This window comes from Dama dama, chromosome 26 (genome assembly GCF_033118175.1).
Source record: "Dama dama isolate Ldn47 chromosome 26, ASM3311817v1, whole genome shotgun sequence".
Classification (NCBI taxonomy): domain Eukaryota; kingdom Metazoa; phylum Chordata; class Mammalia; order Artiodactyla; family Cervidae; genus Dama; species Dama dama.
This window is the reverse complement of record NC_083706.1, coordinates 36,221,408-36,246,400: the sequence shown is the minus strand read 5'-3', so window position 1 is coordinate 36,246,400 and position 24,993 is coordinate 36,221,408. Positions and strand designations below refer to the sequence as shown.

The following is a 24,993-nucleotide window of genomic DNA, read 5'->3' as shown; positions in this document are numbered from 1 at the left end:
ATTAACTTTCCCAGACCAGTCTTAATCCAAAGGTAAAAATTCTTCAAAATGTTTCCAATGTTGAAAGAGGAACACTATTTCTTTGAAAAGAAGAGATGGCATTGCTAAAACTTTAGCCATTTGGAGCAAACAGAAGCAAGCGATCATTCCTTTTAGCCCTGTTAGTAATGATATCAGCTGGCCTCCTTCAGTGAAAGGGAGAAACAACACCCTAAAAAAAAAAAAACTCTTTAAAAATCATTATATCCCATTAACACAGTCTGAATGGCATGTGAAAGATGTCTGCATTTTTACAAACAAGTGTGAATCCAGGAAATAGTCTGAATATACTTTAAGAAGTGGAACAGTGGCAGGCCCAGAGGAAAATACAGGGAGGCTGGTGTAAAACAAGCAAGTGTACTAAAGGTCTAAACGCATGCTATGCTGTCTTTTTAGTCACATCCAACTCTTTGAGACCCCATGGACTATAGCCTGCCAGGTTCCTCTGTCTATGGGATTTCCCAGGCAAGAGTATTGGAGTGGGTTGCCATTTCCTTCTGCAGGTTTAAATATTGGGAGTAATTTTTCAGTTAAGTCAAACTGAGAAAGCAAGATGGTGGAATCATCTAAGAGAAAAACGCAAGAGAGTGGGTTTACCGTTCTCGAGCTGTTGGTGGCGCTCTTCTAAACCCTGCTGCACGGCTTGGTAGCGGCCCACCAAGCTCTCGAAATCCTGCTGGACAAAGTCTGGGGCGAAAGGCTGAGACTTCAAGGCTGAGCAGCTTGCACGCAGCATTTCAATTCTGGGGTGGAGGCTACGCAGGTTTGCCAGCTCCCGCTACGAAGAGAAAACACGATCACACAACTCGCTGAAGATGAACATCCCCACAGAAAATCAATCAGAGCAGAGCTCACCGAAAGCATGGGATACAAGGAGCATCTTCTGCATTTTTTCAAACGTATACATGTGTTCCCTCCCTGTGAGCCTCTCTCCAACTCACCCCACCCCATCCCTCTTGGTCATCTCAGAGCACCCAGCTGGGCTTCCTGTTCTATACTCAGGTAGCTGCTGTGTGCAAGTGAAACTGCTAGTTGATCAGTTGTGTCCGACTCTTTGTGTCCAACGCTATGGATGACAGCCCGCCAGGTTTCTCTGTCATAGGGATTCTCCAGGCAAGAATACTGGGGTCAGTTGCCATTCCCTCTTGCAGGGGATCTTCCCGACCCAGGGACTGAACCCAGGTCTCCCGCATTGCAGGCAGATTCTTTACCAACTGAGCCACCAGGGAACGAGCTATTTTATTTTACACACAGCAGTGTATATATGTCAGTGCTACTCTCTCAATTCGCCCAACCCTTTCCTACCCTCCTTGTGTTCACAAGTCCATTCCCTGTGTTTCTGTTCTTCAGTACTATTTTTCTTGATTCCTTATAATAGCGAGCATCTTCTTTAAATACAGAACTGGACATAGAGTCCTTTCATGTGCTGTGTCTTTACCTGATAGGAGTCCTTTAAGCTTGGCACGGACTCCTGGGGAGATTCTGAAGAGGCAGTGTGTTTTACCCAGTCTTCTTTTGTCTTTACGGTCTTTTCAAGCTCATCAAGGTGCTTGAAATAAGCATTAATATCTTCCTGCAGCTGTATTTTTCTCGCCTGATCTTCCAAACGCTGTGATATATTCTTCCATTCAGATAATACCTTCTCTAAAATATTTTTTACTTCTTCAGTAGGCAGACCTTCTACATAGACATAAAAAATAAACAGACACTTTAGATATTATTACAAAATTAGTTTTCAATTTGCTGTAAACATTATAACATATTGAAAATAATGAGGCAGTATCATATTTACTGATTACTCTCTTAAGTTCCTTTTTACACAACAAAAATTAAAATGATGCTCTCAAAAATATGTTTAATTCCCTGATAAAAACAGGAGAGGGGGAGCTTATAAGAGCAGTTCAGGAGTGGGGTGACCATCACAAAAAGCGTAACAGTGGAGTGTCAGCCACTGCCTTCTCTATAGGATGTGTGTTTCTATCCTTAGCAACCTACTGCTCTATTAGTTTCTAGTCTGAGTCTGAGAAATAAAATGAAGTGTTTGGATTTGTCTGGGGCTCTGACATCAGAAGGTAGGCCCTCTATCACCAGGAAAAAGAGAGAAAAAGGAGGAGAAAGATTGAGACTTTGGTGACCAAACCACATGTCATAGGAATTGCAAAATAAATGTCAAGAGTCCCGAGGGCTGGGAGCAACCTGGCGAGTGCAGGAATAGGAAGCCAGCAGGCAGGATTCAGCAAGAAGCATTAGCAAGCCTATTGGAATGTTACACATAGACCAGGAAATGCCAAAATATCAATGCAGTGCTAAGATTATCTACTTCAGAAACATATAAGAAAGAAAAAAAACCACCATTATGTTTATTGTTGACATCTTATAATTTTGTTTGTCTCATATTTTTGAGAGGTAGAGAGTGTTCATAAAAATAAGAGTTATATATAACAGACTTTATCATAGTCTTTCCCTTAATATAAAATACCATCAAGTCATAAAATTACTATGAAAAATTATGGGAAATCTGCAAAAAAAAAAATGTTATCTCCTGAGGAGGGCATGCATGTTGAAAAGATGGGCTTAACACCTTTATTATTTAAGCAGGAGGGCAAAAAAAACTTTGTAAATATATGCCATCAAAATCCAGGGTAATGAGAGGTCTATGGGGGGAAAATGGCATGTAAGACAAAAGATCACTTAGGATCCAGAGATGATGCAATTTTGAAAATTTTTGTAACACACCACATCCACTGAAAATTAAAAATGCAAATGTGACATTACATAATGTGCATATATCACCCATGTCAATTGCTGAAGTAAACTGTCCATCATTACACAAGTAATACAATATCACACCTAGACAAAACATTCACACCACAGTTCAATTATCCCTATTAATTCAGGTCATAAACTAAATAAATTACTAAAAAAAAAAAAATAGTTTTTTCTGACAAACTACCTGAGCAATGGAAATCTAGCCTGTGCTTCTGCCTGGCCATTTCTATTTTAAGTGGACAAAGAAATAACATCAGCCACTTCAAATTTACATGTCAGGGTAATTTATGATAAACAAGAAAGGAAATTAAGCTGGCAAATAAAATTCCTGAGATGGAAAATTGTCACCACAAATCCAGAAAATAGGTAAGAGATAGTTATTTTAGGTTCTAGGCAATTCTGAAAAATCTACAAATATTTTTTTAATTCACTGACGATATTTCACCATCCATCCACTTTGCCCTTTCAAACTAGTTCTCGAAATTTAAATCTCCCTCCTCTAAGATTGATATTATTATAGTTTGGACAAGTATCAAAGTAATAAATAAAGCGCAGTTTACATCTTAAAAAAGGAAAACCATACACTGTCTTTTAAAACAATTGTTTTGCTCCTAGAGGTCCAGAGTAATAGCTTTTCTATTTCTATAGAACGAACATCCAACTCTTAGATGACTGATCTAAAGCCAAAATCAATATCCCATCATTGTATCAATTTTCTAGAAGGGATAAAATATAACATATTCTGGCTACTTACTCTCACTTGACTTTAGCTTTTCAATCTATCACTGTTAAAATCTAGGGAAATGTTTGCAAAACACTTCATCATTATCAAATTCCTTAGTCTTATGTGTGTTAGTCACTCAGTCAGGTCTGACTCTTTGCAACCCCATGGACTATAGCTCACCAGGCTCCTCTGTCCATGGAATTCTCCAGACAAGAATACTGGAGTGGGTTGACATTTCCTTCTCCAGGGGATCTTCCCAACCCAGGGGTCAAACCCGGCTCTCCCACGTTGCAAGCAGACTCTTTACCATCTGAGCCACAAGGACTTTGCCAATTAGGAGTCAGTTCTTAAAGCCACATCATCCAAGTGCCCCACTTTTCTGTTATAGTAATTAACAATCTTTTGGAATAAAATAAGAAAACCAAGAAAAACCAAGAAAACCAGGTTTGGTATGGCAGTTGTGAAAGTCAAACAAAACAAATTATTTCACTTTTTAAAAACATTTTTGCGCTACAAGAGATGTCACAAAACGTAATTCACAAAGGTAGAAAGGTCCTATCAGATTGCACTGTACTGGAATGTTTTGATGAAACTAGTTTGAGAAAACCAGTGATGCCATTATTTGAACATCTACTGAAGAATTTGATGTGTTTTTCTAACTGAACTGAATCATGTATCTGCATCCTTACATAGGCAGACTCTGGGTAAATTTACTCTGGGTAAAGTTAAAAAAACTTCTACATTAATTATCCAAGGTCTAGGATTTATTTCAAATGTACTGAGGAGGAGGAAGGGCAGGGAGGATCACCCAGTTGTTCTTTCATTTCTGTTCAACATTTCTGGTTTTAAAACAGCAGTAGGATTAACAGCACTAACGACATGTTAAGAAAGAAAATGCAACACCATAAAATTAGAATAATGGATAAAATGGAATGACAGTGGGAAATTTTTAAATCACTTTTATTCTCTCACTAACAAAAGGCACACACTCTCCAAAAATGAGAAAATTAAACCCAAAATATATAGACTCTTTTCTGATCGATGTCCCCATTTCGAAGCTTCCCATCCCATCTTAAAAAATTTTAACGACAGATGTTTTTTAAAATAAACAGAATTGGGGCCCTGTAGTGAATGAATAAATTTCCACTCCTACCAAAGCTCAAAAAAAAAAAAGGTAATGCAAAATATCAAAGGTTCACTATAAAATTAAACAAGTATACATGAGGTCACAAAATTCACCCCTTTGTAAAATATCATATATTCCCTGATATTTGTACTTGATCTTTCGCAAATAGCACTTCCACATGAACTCAGTTTTCAGAGTATATATTATAGAAAATGCCTATTCACAGTAAGATTTTATCAAGCAAAAGGTGTAGTCACCTATCAAAACTTCTTCCCTTTCTGGACAAGGGAGCAAAGTAACAAAAAGGTTACTTGATTTGCCCAATGACACAAAACTAGGAAAAGACAGGAGACACCAAGGTCTCCCATTCAATCCCCAATTCAGTGTTATTCTTGCTTTAACATATCACCTCTCACCACCTCCCTCCCTATGTATTCTTCCTATGAGTCTTGAACTCTAAATCTGCCATACCCACAAAAAGCTGACACAGACAAGAAGTTAATTCAGTTCACAGACTTATGAAATTACCCCCTCATCACCCAGATAAAGTCTGGTTTCCAAGCTCAAATGTTGATGTAGAAGTGAAGAATCTATGATTGTAACTAACATGAATTTAACACACAATTTATTGTAATTATTGAAGTATCTTAAAAGGAAATTACATTCTCTGTCTCTAGGTCCCTTCAAGTAAATACTTAAAAGTGTAATCTGGGTGCCCACACCCAGTAATAAGACACTTACAGTGGACTGTGAATGAAAATACTATTCTATGTGGAAGGAAGGGGAAGTAGAGAGACAGGGAGGGAAAGAGAGACAGAAGGAATGAGGGAGGGAGAAGGAAAGAAAGAAATTAATCTGTACTAATAATTTATGACAGTGGTACATTTGCATAATTAATAAATAAATGTATATATACTGGACACATACATGTCTTTGTGTATGTGTATGTGACCTCAGTATATACACAAAATAAATTGACATATTTTTCAAAAGGCAGAGGGAAAAACAATCTAAAGTGTTTTAAAATGTGGTTTTCTGAGATGGAAGCAATTGATTGATCCATTACAGACACCAGGTATCTTTCTGGAGGGGTGGAAATAGTCTATATATTCATAAGTGTGTGTAGGTTTGTCAAAACAACACAGTTTCATATATTTCAATGTAACTTTAAAAATGTGAAAATACTAATAATGATTAAGTGGATGAGGAGTAGGAGTATAGATAATTCGAGAATGTAGACTATCATTAATTACTGAAGGGATAAGTGATACAGGAGGTTCACTGTACTATTCTATCTGCTTTGTGTATATTTCCATTTTCTATAGTAAGAAGTCAAAAAATAAAAAGGTTGAAAACTACATTGTTGAAGAGTCTCATCTACTAATATTCGTAACTCGGCTCTGAGCATCTCTGGATTTTATCAAGGAGAATTGCAAGACTTCCAAATCACTTAGTGTTGGAATAAAGAATAGGGTTTATAAGAAAAGTCTTTCAAAGCAAGACCCAAAAAGAATCATATACAAAACTGTTTGGCAGAAATATTAATCTTTACATTCTCCAGAGCCACTGGGTCTATGGGGAAAAACAAGTTCTTTAATGTAGGTAAAAATTTCAAGTACAAGTAACACCTTGTCAAATTTAACTATAATTAAATACCTGTACTAAATCAACATAATGCACTGAAAGCTATCAAAAATCAAATAATCTCAATGAATTTACCCTAATGTAACTTCACATCCCTGATACTGCCAAAGTAACATTTTCTTTTACTGCCTCCCTCCAACATGTAACCCCAAGGATGAGATTTTAAAATCTCCCACACAACTGGATTTTAACTCCTGCTGAATCATGAGAGTTTTATTTAGGTTCTCTTATCCATATAAATATCCATATAAATCCTAAAGGAAATCAGTCCTGAATATTCATTGGAAGGGCTGATGCTGAAGCTGAAACTCCAATACTTTGGCCACGTGATGGGAAGAGCTGACTCATTTGAAAAGACCCTGATGCTGGGAAACATTGAAGGAGACAGGAGAAGGGAATGACAGAGGATGAGATGTTGAACAGCATCACTGACTCAATGGACATGAATTTGAGTAAACTGCGGGAGTTGGTGATGGACAGGGAGGCCTGGCATGCTACAGTCCATAGGGTCGCAAAGAGTCAGACACAACTGAGGGATTGAACTGAACTGAACTGAACTGATCCATATAAAAGCAGAAGTACTTTGCTATTATCTGTTCTATATAATCAGCTTCAGCATAAATTTTCATTTCTAAAATGATTCTGCTGCCTAGAAATTTTTATGAAAAACCATTTTTCTAGCAAAAAGAGGGCTAGAGTCTTACAAGTGAATATTTTATTCACTTGTTAAACGGTAAATAGCATTATTTTGCCAACAAAGGTCTGTCTAGTCAAAGCAATGGTTTTTCCAGTAGTCATATATGGATGTGAGAGTTGGACTATATAGAAAGCTGAGCACCGAAGAATTGATGCTTTTGACCTGTGGTGTTGGAGAAGACTCTTGAGAATTCCTTGGACTGCAAGGAGACCCAACCATTCCATCCTCAAGGAAATCAGTCCTGAATATTCATTGGAAGGACTGATGCTGAAGCTGAAACTCCAATCCTCTGACCACCTGATGAGAAGAACTGACTCAGCAGAATGGACCCTGATGCTGGGGAAGATTGAAGGCGGGAGGAGAAGGGGACGACAGAGGATGAGATGGTTGGATGACATCACTAACTTGATGGACATGAGCTTGAGTAATCTCTGGGAGTTGGTGATGGACAGGGAGGCCTAACGTGCTGCAGTCCATGGAGTAGCAAAGAGTCAGATATCACTGAGTGATTGAACTGAAACAGCATTCAGTGTCACCATCTAAGAAAACATTTTTTAAAAAGCAAAGTTCTCACCTTTTCCCATTTGCTCCAAAAGGATTTGTCCAGTTTGGTGTAATTCATCCAGTCGGGGTTTTGTTTCCATCTGTTCTTTTTCTAATCCCTGAAAATAAAGTCCCAAATATAAGAATAGTTCAAACTTTCTTCTAGTATAATGCTGATATTTCTAGACATTTTATATTTTATGGCCCTCCCACATTCTCTTTAGGTGTTACAAAGTTTACCTAAGAAAATACTACAAGATAAAACTATGCCATTTCAGGCTGCCCTCCAGAATGCCAGAGGTTATTAAATGCCAAAAGGTAAATTCAAACAAACAGTATAAAACCTTCATTTCTTTTATAAGAGAAAAAGTTGTACACTACAGTTATGAGACTCTATCAGAATAAATAATTAAAATTAGTATTTTAGATCCAGGATATCTAGTCACATATATGAACTCAGTAAAAATAAGTTTGAGTCAAATGAATGTGCTATGAAGACAGAGATTACCAAACAAATTATTTAAGATTTAAGAAAGAAATAATTTGAGTCTCAATATCATTTGTTGGTTTCATATTAAGCATAGGGTATAATGCAAATTTTAACCATAAACATAATTCACACATAATTTTTAGACACTGACAATATGTTTCAGGACCAAACTAAAGAATTATATTCTTTATATTTGAAAAATGGCTGCTAATTTTCATATTTATGTCTCTATGGTTTGATATTCTCGATGTCCCTATATCTCAGAGACAGAAGAACACAAAATCTTCCAGAATCAGTAAGAAAAGGCTGAGCAAGATCATGGACACACACACACACACACACACACACACACACACTCAAATTTTTGTGTACACAGTCAATATTAGAAATTTCTCCAATTGATAATTATCTATTAATTAACTACTCAAATAGTGTCCAAAATAGAACAATCAAAAGTTCCAGGCAAAAACAAAAACAAAAACTTCCAGGTAAACCATATTATTTCAACCAGATAACCTGGAGAAGAATCCCACTTTTAAGGTCTATGCAGGAAACCACTATCAAATATTCAATAAATTTAGCTCTCTTATTTTGATGCATACAAACTTTACTGCAACTCAAGTCAACCAACCATTTTTATAGTCAAAGATCAAGAAAGAACAAGCGATTCTAAGAATCACTACTTACTTTCGTTAAACTAACTACCAGTGCAAAAAAGTTACCATCAAACTGGAGAAAATTATTACCTGCATTATACTAAACTGATGTTCTCCTGCTTTTTATGGCAGTGGTAGATTGAACAAAGGATTCTCCACTCAGATATTGCATCAGAACAAGTTATTCCTTCATTAAAACAAAACTAGCTGATATTTCCCAAATTCGCAAGAAAAATTAGCAATGGTTAAATTTTCTTTATTTTACATATTTCCCATCCCACTGACACTATTTGTCTAAAACAACAAAATAAGGAAACTTATAAAAGAAAAACATAAGAACTGCAATCATGCCTTACATACACATGGTGTCCGACCCTCTGCGACCCCATGGACTATACAGTCCACAGAATTCTCTAGGCCAGAATACTGGAGTGGGTAACCTTTCCCTTCTCCAGGGGATCTTCCCAACCCAGGGATCGAACCCAGGTCTCCCACATTGCAGGTGGATTCTTTTCCAGTTGAGCCACAAGGGAAGCCCAAGAATACTGGAGTGGGTAGCCTATCCCTTCCACAATTGTAATTTTTTTCCTCTCAAATATTACAATAACAATTTCTGTAAGTAAAATTGTGTCTAGATCACAGGATAGAACTTATCAATATTTTATGGGACTTGTTCCATAAAGATCACTATAACTTCCAAGTTCTCTGCCAGTTTACTGCCTTTGATTAATAGCCTCTATTGGTCTTTCAGAAGCACATGAAATCACGGAACACAGCTCTCACATCTGGCTCTCTTGATCCCCTGTGCAGAGGGCTCTGATAATGGTGCTTCCACATCCCCACTGTCCACAGTCATCATTCTCTCCTTCCACAAGCCTAGAACTTTACAGAGTGCTGAAAACACATGCTTCAGTGGAAAATCACCCTCACTTTCTAAGCACTGGCAGTAGACATATAAACAATGATGTAAGTGCAATAAGGATTTTCACAGAGGTATGGTCAAAGCAATATGGAATCTGCCTATCGCGGCTAATGGAAGCTTTCTGAAATAGAGGGCATTTCAGCCACAAAGCATAAAGGCTTACTAAATGGCCATTTGGAGCCCGGAAAACAACACATGGAGAAGGCAAAGGATTGAGAAAAACACAGGAGTCAGGAGTGCTGGAGCTCTGAGGAGTGAATGAGAGCTGCAGAGGCTGTGCTGAGGGGTAGAGAAGACACAGGCCTGGGAGGCCTTGTATGCTGGGGCCTGGTGTCATTTACATCATCTCCCCACAGCAAAGGGAAGTCATCAATTAATTGCAAGCACTGGAGCTGCATGATCAGACTGATGTCTTAGACTGACCACTGAGAATTTGAGAAGGGAAGGTGAACAGTGGCAAATGCTGCAGAGAAGGGAGGTCTGAGGAAAATGGAAACCTATCCTTTTGAAAGCAATCGTCAGTGGTGACCTCTAGCTAAGAACAGTCACAGTGGAATGATAAAGCAAAAATCAGTCTCAACTTCTCACGCAAACATTCAAAGTCAGGTCTAACCCCAAACCACCTCTCCAGCCTTAATTCTCTACCACTTTTACACACACATCTAGCACAAAACAAAATAAATTCTCTGTTCCAAGCATTGCAGCATGATTGCCCCACTCTGAGCCTCTGCTCAAGGGCACTGCCTGCCAGGTTTGCCCTTGAGCCCAGCTCCAAGCCTTCATCAGTAGATAGAGACAGCTGCAATCCTGGCCTCCTCTCAATTCCCACAGTACCTACTACTTCCTAACTCACATTTCCAAACGTTCTCCAAACTCTTTTCCAACAAAGGTCTGTCTAGTCAAAGCTATGGTTTTTCTAGTAGTTGTGTATGGATGTGAGAGTTGGACCTTAAAAAAAGCTGAGTGCGGAAGAATTGGTGCTTTTGAACTGTGGTGTTGGAGAAGACTCTTGAGAGTCTCTTGGACTGCAAGAAAATCAAATCAGTCAATCCTAAAGGAAATCAACCCTGAATATTCATTGGAAGGACTGATGCTGAAACTGAAGCTCTAACACCTTGGCCACCTGATGTGAAGAGCTGACTCACTGGAAAAGACCCTGATGCTGGGAAAGATTGAAAGCAGGAGGAGAAGGGGATGACAGAGGATGAGATGGTTGGATGGCATCACTGACTCGATGGACATGAGTTTGAGTAAGCTCCAGGAGTTGGTGATGGACAGGGAAGCCTGGCATGCTGCAGTCCATGGGGTAACAAAGAGTTAGACATGACTGAGCAACTGAACTGAACTGAAACTCTTTACAAACTCCACTGGTGATGGAGATGGCAATATAGACCTGCTCAAAGTGCCCAAATAATTCATGCAAAGATGCACAGAGACTTCATGAACACCAAGGACATAAATCACTACAACCTCCTGCTTCAATTTACAGTACTACACACGCAGTATAAAGTAGCACAGCTAAGACCCCATACATTTTATAGTTGTTTTTTAAAATACATCTCTTATCTAAAAAGAATGTATATAGAAGAAATCTGGAGATTCGAAATTGCTTGTTGTATTCAGAAGCCAAAACATCTTCAGCATACATTCATATATTAGGTGTCAGACTACGATAGATCTAATCAAGCTAAAAGAGTTGTAACAACTGGACCATCTTAGCAAGTGTCCCTTCCTGCACATCTCAGTGGTTAAAGAAGGTAGAAAAAAGGGAATTGATGTCAGCTAGCTTGAACAGATTCAAAATGTAATAGAGAGTTCTAAAAGCTACCTTATGGCTACATTTATTTTACAGGAAAATTTTTGGATCCCATCACATCTTTATGCCAACAGCAGATCCATTCTGATGAAATATTTTATTCACTGCGATATTTTTGTTTTATCTTTTATTACCTTCAACTTCTTTTTCATTTCTGACGTTTCTTGCATCTTCTTATACTCTTCTATCTCTGTGGCTTGAATGGCAGTCTTTGATTTCAAGATCCAGTTCAACAGCTCAGCACTTATAGCATCAAACCTGATTTAAGATTTAGATGTTACCAATTGTCATTCATTTTCTACTATTGTTTCACTTGGCTCAAGAAAGAGAGCAACCACAATGCCGATAGGGCATGTGGTTTTAAACACGCCTCAAAAATAAAGGCAACCCAGAAATACAGTAACCACACAAAATCACATCACACATTTACAGTTTAAAGTATGAAAAGAGGAACAAAGTTGTAAAGTTAATAAATAAAAATTATTAAATAAAAATTTTTAAACATTATAAGAAACCCCTTGTATTTTTACAAGCTCTTTGTAGATCATGAAAAACAGATATGGTGAGATACTCACAGGTAACAAGTACAGACATTCCTAAACTAATGCCTTCTTTAATTCAACATGAAATTACTGAGCCTCATATATGCCAGGCACTGGACTGGGCTCTTAATATAAAGGTAAACCAGAAACGATCCCAGAAATTCACAGGATGCCTCCTAATTCAGTCGGGGAGGGACGGCTTCCTGGAGAACAACAGCTTTATGCCCAGCAGTTATCCTTGCCAGAGGAGAACAAAGAAAGGGAGGCACACACTTTGAGCACTGTAAGCAGTTGAGTGCAATTGGAATAGCAAGCACTCCCTAAGCAGGGAGGAGCAAGAGATGGGGCGGCAGAGGGCCTCTCGGACCAGTAACTGGAAGGCCCTGCAGGCTAGCTGAAGGAGCCGGACCTTAACCAAAAGGCAACAGAAAGCCAGTGAGGGGCTTAAAACATGGGACTGACATGATTATATTTATCCTTTTGGGTCCCTGAAAAGAAAGAAGAGCAGCAAGTCCAGAGAATAGACGGTGGTAGTCACAGGAGCCAGAACTAAGTAACAGTGGAAAAGGAAAAAAGGGAACAGACCTGGGAGGTGTTGAGAAGGTCAGTTAAAACCACAGTTGCCAGGAGCAAGACGAGAAACATTCCCTGGGTGCTGGCCATATGCCAGGCCCTTTTCGAAATGGTTTCTGTGTGTTATTAACTCCAGGAATCCTCACAACAACCCTGTGAGTATGCACTATGATTATCCCTTCTAATGATGACGGAATTGAGCTCACAGAGGTTTTAAATAACTTCTCCAGACCACAAAGCTAACAAAGGCTAGAGCTGCGATTTAAGCTGAGCAGTCTGCGCTTGTGACCAGGACTCTGCACCCAGAACTCAAAGCAACTTCTGGGTATTTTTAGAGATTCTCAGGTAAGCACAGGTTGTGCTTGCTGATTCTTCTGGAAAACCTGGCTGAAAGGGTTTTCAGTGAATTCTGAGTATTTGTCTTTTCACCAAGGTAAATTCTTCTTGTCATTTGAATGGGATTTTGTGACACCCTAGGTAAATATCCAAAGGTCACAGTATCAGTCAAACCACGGTACACTCCTCATGTCATCTTCACAGCAGATTTCTATTTAATCTTTCAGGAGCACAAACCAAAGATCATGTTTTAAATGACCTTGGAGTCTCAGTCCATCTCTGCCCTCAATATGAGCAAGAACAATGTGAATGCATTAGAGCCTCCATGATCATCTCAGGTCATGTTAATAAATAGAAATCTAGATTATAGGAAATGACTGTTACTAAGGTGTTAAAAGGAAAAAAAAAAAAAAAAACAGCCACTAGCAGCACCAGGAGAGGAGAAGGGGAAATCAACTGTTACTTTTGAAGCATGTATTATAAGCTACGCTATGCAGTTATTTAAGGTTCATACCTGTTCAGACAGCCCATTTTAAGATAAGCTAATAATGCTTTCTACATTAGACTAAAAATATTAAAGAATCTGAAAATCAAGTCTCACTAGGATGCTTAACAATATTCTGGACTTTAGGACAACGTAAATTAGAATATGAAACGTATCCTTAAATCCGGAAGAGGTACCATATTGAAGGGGGGTGATGTGGTTGCATATCACTCCAAAATGCAAAACTAGCACCATGAGTAGACTGAGAAGGGTTTTAAAGTTTAAAAAAACACAATATTTGGGCAAATTTTCTAATGAAATTTCACTGCTATTATAACAAACTGAATATACTCAAGCCTCTATGTGTCTAAGAATGAACTGAAGCCATTTGTGCATCAATCAAATCACAGACAGAAGACTGTGGAACTCACAACTGGTTGCCCACCCAACAGACACCTCCCTCCCCACATTTCTTCCTAGCTGCCTGAGTACCCCCAGAATACAACTACAGAGATGGAAAACGCAGGATAGATTCAACCTCCCAGGAACCCAGGGCAGAGCAAATGTCTGAGTTTTGGCCAGTGAGACCAGAGTCAGGGAGTTAGCTAATATCTTCCAGAAGAGGTCTTTCTCCCTGATTAAAAAAAAGAAAAAAAATTTTTTTTAGAAGACAAATAAGGAAAAACTTCCCTGCCTGCGTCTAAAGCAGGTTATACAAAGTTGTTATGCCAAGTGCTACAGCAGCATCTTGGGACCACGAGAAGACAAGTTTTGCCTTTTCCCTGGCTAACATGCTGACAATGGCAGAGACAAGATGCCTCGATGCTGACCCCCACCATCCCATTCAAACTGCCCCACCTCCGGACCTCTTGCAACGTGAGATAGTCGATGACCTCGCTGTATAAGTCACTTTGGGCACAGTATTCTGTTTCTTGCAACAGAACTCACCCTATACGACATGGACATGTGTGAGATTGTTTAGTTAGGCACCGTGACATTGTGATTTATAGTAAGAAATAAATATTTGGTCTTCGGCCTTGCTTCTGACACAGGGTTCCCAAACTCTTGGAATTTCCAAAGTGATCAGGGCAACAAAGGTGTCATTTGTCATGTTAGTGAGATGACTTTTGAATCCCATCTAAAAAGGTAGGCTGGTTGTCCGGAGACCGAACCTTGTGATTAGAGGGTTGGAACTTGTAGTCTCACCTTCCACCCCTGACCTCAGGGAAGAGGAGAGGGGCTGGAGGTTGAATCAATCGCCAGAGATCAAAGATCTAACCAATCATGACTGTGTAATTCAGCCTCCCTAAAAACCCACAAGCATAGGCATCAGAGAGCTTCAGGTAGGTGAGCACGTGGATGTTCAGGGTGAGCAGGGCACCTAGAGAGTCCATGGGAGCCCACACCCTCTCCCCATGTCTTGCCCTCTGCAGCTCCTCAGTCCAGCTCTCCCTGAATTGTATCCTTTTATAACAAACCAGTCATCTATTAAGCAAAATGTTTTTCTGAGTTCTATAAGCTGCTCTACCAAGTTAACTGAAGCAGAGGAAGTGGTGTTAGAAATCTCTGAATTATAGCCAGTTGGTCAGAACTATAGGTAACCATCTGATTTTTATAACTGGCATCTGAAGTCCAAGGAAGAGGTGGTGGAACCCTCTAACCTGTAGCCAGTTGGTAAGAAGCAAAGGTAATCTGGCATCTGATCTGCGATGGGGGAGGAGCAGGAGAAAGCAGACCTGGAGGAAGAAACCCCTAACCTGTGAAGTTAGAACTGGTACCAGAATCTATTCATGCACCCTAGTCTTTCACAGCCTGCCCAGCTTCCAAACACACAAAGTCAGCACTGGAGATACACACTTCCTGATACACGGACAGAATATAAACACTCAGGAAATCAAAGGTCCACAGTAAGATCAGCATCACAAGCATCTCCCTCATCTGCTGCCTTGGCTCCAGAAGTAAAAGTCCCACAGCTGATGTTTGCAACTCAGAGGTCCAAGGCTTGGTCCTACAAGGAGATGCTGTTAGGAGGCAGGAACGCAGCCTTAATACCAAAACTAAAGTCAACAGGTAAAACTGCAATCCTGCTTTGTCTAACAAAAGCTAAATTGGGGAAATCATATCATTTTTATTCAGGCAAAAGTAACTGCCCATATACCCAAGCACTGGAATTCTACTGTCAAAGGGCAAGAAAACAGCAGTATTCAAGGGCTGCTCTGGGACTATCTGCTCCAGGGCCGGTGAGCATGGTCCCTGGCCCATAGAATAGCCCTGCAGAGGATCCAACACTGGTGAAAGCTCAATGTATGCCAGACACGGCTGTTCCTCCTATAAAGATCCTAAGTTTCTTTTGAGTCAGAAAATGAAACAAATTTTACCAAAGATGGATCTTTGATAACATGAAGAATCCGTTACTAAGACAAAGGAATTAACAAAGAAAGAAAGAAGACATGAAGAGAGAAAGGGAAGGAAAAAAGAAAGATCCAAAGGAATTACTTCCCTGAATTAAGTATCTTTTAAAGGTAAGAAGAAGGAGAGTCACAAAGAATAAGGAGATAGATCTGAAGCAAAACTGTAGGAACTGTGACAGTGGAAGAAAGGATAAACAAAGGATCGTGGACAATTATATCCGCCCACAGTAAACAAAGGGAAAGAAAGAACTCAGGAAACGATATATTCTGTCCATGAAGGCTACAGGCACACAGTTCTCCCAATCGAACCAAAGATAAATAAAATCATCCAGATGACTTAGATGCTTAACCAGTATAAAGTGGAATATTCAGAAGACTCAGAGGTAGTGAATTCAGTAGTTGAATTTCCATTACAATAATTATGCTTAAATTTGCATATGATTAGTGATCAGTACAAAATAAGTACCGAGCACAAAATATTAATATATCATGTGCAAAATAGTTCTCACTTTTTTTTAGCTTCCAAATCCACAGGGATCTGTCTCTTCTTTGGGGGAGGAGGAGGAGGCAGCTCTTGCTTAGACCTTTTTGTAGTTACTTGTTCTCTTAGGCGAACCGTCTCTAACAGATCCTTCTGAGGAATCTGGGACATTCCCAGCTTTGCAACAGCCTGAGTCACCTGAAATAAAAATTAACCAGGTTTAATGTTTTACAACAGCTTTATTGGGATATAATTCACAAGCCATAAAATTCTCCTTTCGAAAATATACGATCCCAAGGTAATCAATATATTCAGAGATGTTGTGCAACCATGCCCACTTTCTAATTCCAGAGTAGGTTTATCATATCAAAAGGAAATCCCATACCCAGTAACAGTCACTCCCATCCTTCTCTCCCTCTTGCCCTCTGGAAATGACTATCTACTTCCTGTCTCTACAGATTTGTTTATTCTGGATATGGCATGTATTAATAGATAGAATCAGTGCATTAACCTTGTGATGAGCTACTTAGCACAATATTTTCAGGGGTTCATCTCTGTTGTATCATGTATTGGTACATTATTTCATTATTACTTAATAATATTCCCAGGTGGCGCTGGGGGTAAGGAGCTTGCCTGCCAATGCAGAAAATCTAAGAGATGCAGGTTTGATCCCTGGCTTGGGAAGATCCCCTGGAGTAGGAAATGGCAACCCACTCCAGTATTCTTGCCTAGAGAATCCCACGGACAGAGGAGCCTGGAAGGCTACAGTCCGTAGGGTTGCAAAGGGTAGAACACGACTGAAGTGACTTGGCAGACAGCACACAATAATATTCCATTGTATGAATAGACCACATTTTGTCCATCCATGTGTCTATTGATGGATATATGGGTTGTTTCACTTTTTGGCTATTGTGAATTTTGCTGCTATGGACATTCATGTACAGACCAAAGTGTTATTTTTTATCAAGGTGCTAAAATATTTTTCAAATTTATAAGATTATTTAAGAAGAAAAAATCATTTTGGAGAAAGAAATGGCAATCCACTCCAGTATTCTTGCTCGGTAAATCCCATGGACAGAGAAGCCTGGCGAGCTACAGTTCATGGGGTCACAACTGAGTGACTGAGCACAAAGATCATTTAATGGATTCATGTCTAAGTGTTATCAGTTACTAATGGTCGAATGACTGGATATCATAAGTTTTTTAAGGTCTAATAAAATTTACTTTAGAAAACTAAAGAAGATACATGTCAATTTTTCAATTTTACAGTTAACCAGGTATAAAAATACAACTTTTTAGTTAAACTACTGCTCTTATTTCATAAACACTAAAACAAACCTGAATGTATAATTTCGACTTAATGGCACAAGGTATTACCCAAAGCAAAAGGTACCTGGTTGGAGGAATCTTCCAATCTCTGAACCAAAGAATCCCATCTCTGAGTCAGTTCCTCTGAGTCACTGTTGATCTTCTTGGATGTCTTAGGATTATCAAGTAACTGCCCCACATCCTGGCCAATCTCACTCAGCTGGTCCAATGCTTGGCGTTTCATTTCCATGTCTTCCTTCAAAATCTAGTATTTCAGATACTTATTAGATTACTGCATCACTTTAAACAGGAACTTATCTCCTTGTTCCCCAGTCAGAAAATGTAAACATGTTTATTTTATAGCAAAATTTACTTGCTTTAATTCCCTAAAGCTAAAACATAAGACTTCTGGTTCTAGATCGTCACAGGGCAGCATTCTAGTGTTAGGGAAATGAATTCATTCACTAAATTGTATTAACCACTGACAATAAACACTAAGATATCAAGGGCTCACAGAGAGATGCTGACGACATCACTTACAGCCAGTCGTCGAACACTGACACTTAGTTCCTTTTGGTCTTTGAAGTTGCTCGTCTGAACTTTATTTAAAGATTCTTCTTTTTCAGTTAACCATGCTTTCAACAAGCACTGCAAATAATAACCAAAGTTAGAAATATATTTAGGGAATCATTTGGTAATTCAATTCAATCAAGTTCTAAAATCTCTCATTTTTACATCACTAGAGGCTTTATCCACATCTGAGAGAAGAAGGATTTCAAACCCCTAAGCCTGAGGCATAAAAAAAGCTCAGAAAGATATCTTTGCTTAAGATAGAACCCTTCACAGATTTGCAACTGATCAACCTAAAATTAGCCCCAAACCTGGAAAACTAAACCTAATTCTCAGGGAGTCTGATGGCTCTAAAAGGCTAAATCCAACTATCCAAGTCTCCAAAAGAATCACTTTATAACTCTCTAGATGCAGAGGGAAGGTCAGAGATTTTCTTTTCTCAGTCCCTCTGTTAGGGAGGAAAGAGAGAGAAGTCAAGTTAAATGGCTTGTAAACTGCAGGGCCAGATCACAGACCCACACCCCAAAGCCGATGGTTTTCCATGTATCTTGCAGGACAACCACACTAATGCTCCAGATTCAAAAGCAGTTATGATTAGAAGGAGAAGCCTGAGGCTAGTCCAAAGCCAGTATGAGAATTTTTAAACTTCACTGGCCAACAATGCATGTCTTTTAGACAGAAGATATTTAGTAAAGAGATAAATTTGAAGGAGGGATTAAAAAAAAAAAAAAGGCTGCCTTGGTATAATTTTTCCCAAAATGTAGTATTTACCACAGAAGCCTTCTTCTATAGAGTTGAGGGGGCAATTCTTGGTTCTGTGTTTGGAATCAACTCTTTCTCAAGTCTGATTTATCAGTTTACTTAACAACCATTCTCTGCCTTTATATTTCACCCAGAAAAGGACAAATATTAAGAAAACAATGTAAATATCAATTATTTCCTCAATGTAGTAAGAGTTATCACAAAAATACCTGTGGTACCAGATAGAAAGTGCAGACACCACGAAGAGACTGCTTCCAGTTTTGAAACACGGGGGGAGGGGAAGGGAGTTCATAAATGACTTCATGGTCCCTGATGGATATCTCACCTGCAAAGCCCACTGGGATACTGGGGAAAATAAGGTGGAATCTAAGTGACATGGTGTGACCTCTTTTGGGTTTAGTCTAGCTTCACTTGCTTACAGGGGGCAGTGTGCAAAGCCCTCGCACCTAACAGGATGGATTAGAGTTCCCAGAGGAGAGTCACTGTGCCCAACACCTCAGCTGGGCAGCCTGTACGCAGGAGCGCTGTGTGGGATGCCTCAGACCAAGATGGCGGCGACAGGTATAGAGGCTGCGCCTGGCCCTGTGACCGGAAGCCGCAAGAACGCTGCCCCCTCCCGCCAACAGGAACCCTCTAAATCAGCCCCACCAATGACTGACTGCCAGGGAGAGCACTGACTAGAGCGCAAGCTCACTCCTTTCCATTCTTTCATCAAAGAATAAAATTCTTTGCTTCTGAACCAGACAGTTTCATTCTATGGGCTCGAATATCACGAGGCAAGAGGGCCCTTGGAGGAGCCGGACCCAAAAGAGTTGGTAACTGGCGGGGAGAAGTTAAAAGCAGATAGGCAAAAAGGTATTTCAAGGCAGATGCCACACTTAAACAAAAACACAGAGACTAGAAAACTAGTCCGCTCTTTCAAAAAAAATGAAAACGATACAAAGACAAAAGCCATAAGGAATCCACCATGGGCCATGCCGTTGAGAATACAGCACTGAGAAGAAACAACAAAACTCTTGTGGCCACGACAGTCTCGGAATGAGCTACAAAATGGGAATTCAGGATCTGAACACTGAGAACAAGAAAGGACAGAGGGAAAGTTTGGAAAGGTAGGTCAAAGTCAATCACAGAATATCCCGCTGCCCACACTTGCCTCATGCTGGAAAAATTTTGAACTAATTCTCAGAACACATTTCTAACTATCTTAAAGCCTCTGCAACTAAGTGAAAAATAATCCCTTGAAAGACTGTTTAATTCAGACACAGTTGATTGGTCTTATTCTCTGTAACAACAAATTATCAATTAAGTACCAATGTTGGCTTCATTTCTACATTTTAACAAGATTCCTCCTTCCATATCACTAACAGAAGGCCATTCAAAGGTCAGTTTTAAACCTAACATAATAAATGGTCAAAATCCTAGCCACTCTCTATTTTTAAATATTTTTAATTACCAAATTGTGATTCTTTCTGAATTTTAAATTGTTTTAATTCTTTAATTATTTTAAGAAGAATAACACAGTGGTCCCCGAGCAATCAGTCTCCTTACAATCATTAATGAAGTTAAATTTCAATTATTCTATGTGACTTTTTAGCCTGAAGAAAAGATAAGTAAATTTAAATCTTTGTAAAGCAAAATGTAAATATTTCAGAAATCGGAATCAGGTCTATCATGCGATTCTTAAGAGGAAAATTCTGGTCAAAGATTGAGGGCAGGTGGCAGTAACTTACAATTTACATGGGGACAAATTTTGCAACCTGCTTTTCAGGAGTTCTCTCTGCCACCATATTTAGTAAATCACAAAACAGTATACATTTGTTTTTATCCCATGAAAAGAATATAGCTGCTTTTTGTGGATGGAAATAAAAGGCATTTAAAAGAATCACAGTGGACCCTGGGATGTGGGAACAGAGTATCTGTTTATTTTCTACACCACAACTCTTTGGCATTTTGAAGAAAAGTCTTGCTTATTTGTATTCTGTTTTGATGGTTGCTTCTCTGGAAGGATGGAGATGGGCAAAAGGCCACGAATTAGACTGAAAACATTAAGTGGCAGCTTTGCACCAAAGGTTCATTTTCTATGTTAATCCTTGGTGGAAAAAAATTAGCTACGTGTTCAATCATCGGTGTTGCTAAATAATATTTTTCTTGTTAATTTCAGCAGTTATTCTGATTAAAATTCACAGGTTTAAAGTTCACAAAGTACTGAGTGGATTCATTTATCATTATGTACTGAGCACAAATCATGCACTAGGTTGTGTGGCTACAAGTTCAAATACATTATCCAACACAAATGCAGTAAAAATTATGTCAAGTAAATCCTAAAATTAGCATATCTAAAAACTAACCTAACTAATCAACAAGATCAAATTGTTATTACAATGCAGCTAATTTATAATGCAATCTCTATGAAGGAACTGCATAATAAAATGGACAGAAATCTGACTTTTAACATAACAATTATTTATAAATTTTCCTTCTAAAGAAAGGAAATATAAGTGATTTATTCAAAAGCAATAATTAATGATGGGTTACTTTTCACCACTTTTGCCCATTATGTATACAGCTTCATACCTGTTCTTCCAATAATTCCTGCCACAAAATGTTGATTTCCCGCAACCTATTCCAACGTTCTTCAGTCCATCGGCACACAGCCGTCCAGCGTTCACCAAGTTTCTAGAAAAGGAAAAACCGATCATTTGTCAACAAAGCCTTAAGGGATAGTTATCACAATCCTTAAAGAAATTCCTGACATCCATTGTTCTTTATTACAGAGTAGTAATTATGAAAAATATTATGAAAGTTACTTTAAATAATACAGATGAATTTCATAAAATTATAGATAAGACAAACTAATTTCCATAGAATTTAACTATCTCATACTACACAGCTAGAATATGGCACAACTTGAACTCTATCTTGTAACTTCTGACTCCAAACTCCAGCTCTTTTCTATTTTATTGTGGTTTTTATATGAGAATTTGACAGCTTCACATATACCTTCAAAATACAGCAAATATATCTACTTTCAAGGCTTCCATTTTTTCAGACTATAATTATCTTTAAGACAAAATTCAGTGCGTGGCTAATTTCTTAACTATTCTTACATGCCAAGACAATCTTCATCAGTAGTACCAAAAATTATGAAAAAAAAGTTTTTAACTTATAAAAACTGTTTTGATTTGTTCTGTTTATATTGCATGATCCACAGAAAATTCCACCAAACAGCAACAGAATATTATAAGTATTAGCCAGACTAAATAAATAAATTTGATACATTAAAAAAATCAATCTTTTAAAAAAAAATCAATCTTCAGGATGACTTTCCCAACTAAATATTACCACTTTATAAATAATGATTAACAAATTCTAAGTTTTATTTCTTCATTACTTACCTGTGAGCAAGAATTATTTAATGCATATTATTTCAATTTTTATTATCAAAATGGGCTTTGTATAGTGCAAAAGTAGAGAACATAGAGACAGAAGACAGGTCTCTTGTCTCCGCATGAAAATTCATTGCCTATTTAAACCTCAGGGCCTCCACACAACCACTATGAATATCCTCACTGTTAAATAGACAAGACATGAATGCCTACCTCTAAGATTACTGCAAAAACTAAATACTGTTGCACCAAAATCTCAAAACTACTACCCAGTTTTAAATGTTGCAAAAGAGAAAGAATTCCATATGATAATTTATAATTACTGAAAATCATCAACTGAAAGTTACTGAAATCATCACCTGGCAACATTATATCAGTTAATCCAAGCTCAAATAAAATACAGCTGACCCTTGAACAGTTGGGCGGGTCCACTCATACTTGGATTTTTTTCAATAAATACATAGGAAAAAATTTTGGAGATTTGTGACAATTTGAAATGAAGATGAACCACAAAGCCTAGAAACATCAAAAAAAAAAAAATTAAGAAAAAGTTAAGCATTCAGGAATGCATAAAATACCTGTAGATATGTATATAACATACAAAATATGTGCTAATGGACTATTTGTTACCAGTACAACTTCCAGTCAACAATAGGCTATTGCTAGTTAAGTTTTGGGGAAGTAAAAAGTTATACTAGGATTTTCGACCGCTTGAGAGGTCAGTGCCCCAAACCCCATGTGTTTAAGGGTCAACTGTACCAAAAACTCTCTTTATAAAGACTTGTAAACAGACACTATAGTCACTGCAAAAAGAAGCAAGTTGTCAGGGTTCCCAAAACTGATGCTCACATTTACACATTGATCTACTAAAGAAACAGGGATATTAAATCCTAATGACTAAAATTTTCAAACTTGACATTTTTTTCTTTTTTAGTTCTACCAGTTTATTGCTACCAACCCATCTCCCTCCATCCTCGTGCACACATGCTCAGTCATGTAACCCCATGAACTGCAGCCCGCCAGGCTCCTCTGTCCTTGGACTTTTCCAGGCAAGAATACTGGAGTGGGTTGCCATTTCCTTCTCCATCAAACTTGACATTTTTTTACATATTCACTGGGTTCCACTCCCAGTGAGGCCCAGAAATATGCATTTTAACAAATTTGTCAAGTGATCCTGAGCAAGAAGTCTGTGGATCATTTGTTGGGATCAGTTCTTCAGCTTCAAAATCTTGTTCATACGCCCAAAGACTGAAATAAATGAATGATACCCTGGTTCTCCTATAAACCCCCATGCTGTGGAACCCCAGCTGGGAAGTGCAACCTAAAGAAGATGATTTTACTAACCTAAATAAACAGACTGAACATGAAGAATAGGAACAATGTGTGACGGGCTCAGACCCCAGGTGCCTTAGCACTATCCTCCTTTACAAGTCCTTACCTGTAATTGATCTTCCAAAACAGCTGTAGCGCTCTCGCCACTGTTTTCATCAACAATCACCACCATATGAGTCAGGGAATTCACTTTCACTTGTTCAGCCTCAAGATCATTCTGCAGACTCTAGAGAAAATATTCAGATTAACCATTATGTCTACTCTTTCCTATTTACATACTTAAAATCCACCCAGTTGTCAATAGTAATTAAGGACACTTAATGAGGCATCCTGTTTAAATTTCCAACCATTAGCCTAAGTGTTCTCCTAAGGAGACAAACCCATTACACATCTTTACATTTCATTATGACCCAAAGCAATTTGAAAATGCAATGTCATAAGAGACTGCAAATGTTATGTCATCACTTTTACTATTTTTATTCCAAGTTTTGGCTGAAAGAATAAGAGAAAAGGTGTCACTTAATCAACTTGAGTGCATACAGTAGGGATTAAGAATATAGAATCATTAAATCAAAAAAGTTCCAAATTTAAAACACAGAGTCAGAGATCATTTTATCTAGTACAACACTGTATAAAGTGACATAAGTCAAATGCGATTTGACAGTCAGAAGCTGTTCTGATTTGTTAGTCAGAAGCTGCTCTGGTTTGTTACCATGGAAAGCAACTGGGGTATACAGACAATTTTCTTCCTACCTCTTCCATGGGAAGAGAATGCCAGGTCACAAGACATATGTATATAGGTAATTTATTCAAATACTACCAATAGTGTTGTCAAATGCCTTGAGTTTTTGTCTTTAATGTATCCTTAAAGCTTTATTTACCATTATGTAGATATTTCATTGAGAAATAAAATTCTTCAAACATTTTGCAGAGAAGCTATTTTACTCTACCTTTCCTTGACTATGAAAAGTTACCTCTTAAATTTCTGACCTCCCTCATAGCTAAGTTGGTAAAGAATCTGCCTGCAATGCAGGAGACCCCAGCTGAATTCCTGGGTTGGGAAGATCCCCTGGAGAAGGGATAGGCTACCCACTGCAGTATTCTTGGACTTCCCTTGTGGCTCAGCTGGTAAAAAATCCATCCACAATGCAGGAGACCTGGGTTCGATCTCTGGGTTGGGAAGATTCCCCGGAGAAGGGAAAGGCTACCCACTCCAGTATTCTGGCCTGGAGAATTTCATGGACTGTATAGTCCATGGGGTCACAAAGAGTCGGACATGACTGAGCAACTTTCACTTTTCAGACCACTCACAAAACTCATGAATCCTCACCTAGGAAAAGAAGCAATAGCTTTCCTGGAAGGATTATGAACAGATCAATCTG

The 24,993-nt window shown here is 38.5% G+C and overlaps 1 protein-coding gene across 8 annotated transcripts in view; it reads right to left on the bottom strand.

Moving 5' to 3' along the window:
• Positions 1-24,993, bottom strand: part of UTRN (utrophin) — a 545,759-nt gene that overhangs the window by 379,878 nt on the left and 140,888 nt on the right. For all 8 annotated transcript variants that reach the window (XR_009690701.1, XM_061130409.1, XM_061130407.1 and 5 more), the window contains 9 exons: positions 23,718-23,837; positions 21,468-21,569; positions 18,102-18,209; positions 17,647-17,826; positions 16,282-16,451; positions 11,561-11,684; positions 7,574-7,661; positions 1,478-1,719; positions 637-817 (listed from right to left, as the gene is read on the bottom strand). Coding sequence is in view for 7 of the 8 variants with exons in the window: in XM_061130409.1 (XP_060986392.1) it covers positions 637-817; positions 1,478-1,719; positions 7,574-7,661; positions 11,561-11,684; positions 16,282-16,451; positions 17,647-17,826; positions 18,102-18,209; positions 21,468-21,569; positions 23,718-23,837 (1,315 nt within the window). In the remaining variant the exon portion in view is untranslated. The remainder of the gene's footprint in view (positions 1-636; positions 818-1,477; positions 1,720-7,573; positions 7,662-11,560; positions 11,685-16,281; positions 16,452-17,646; positions 17,827-18,101; positions 18,210-21,467; positions 21,570-23,717; positions 23,838-24,993) is intronic.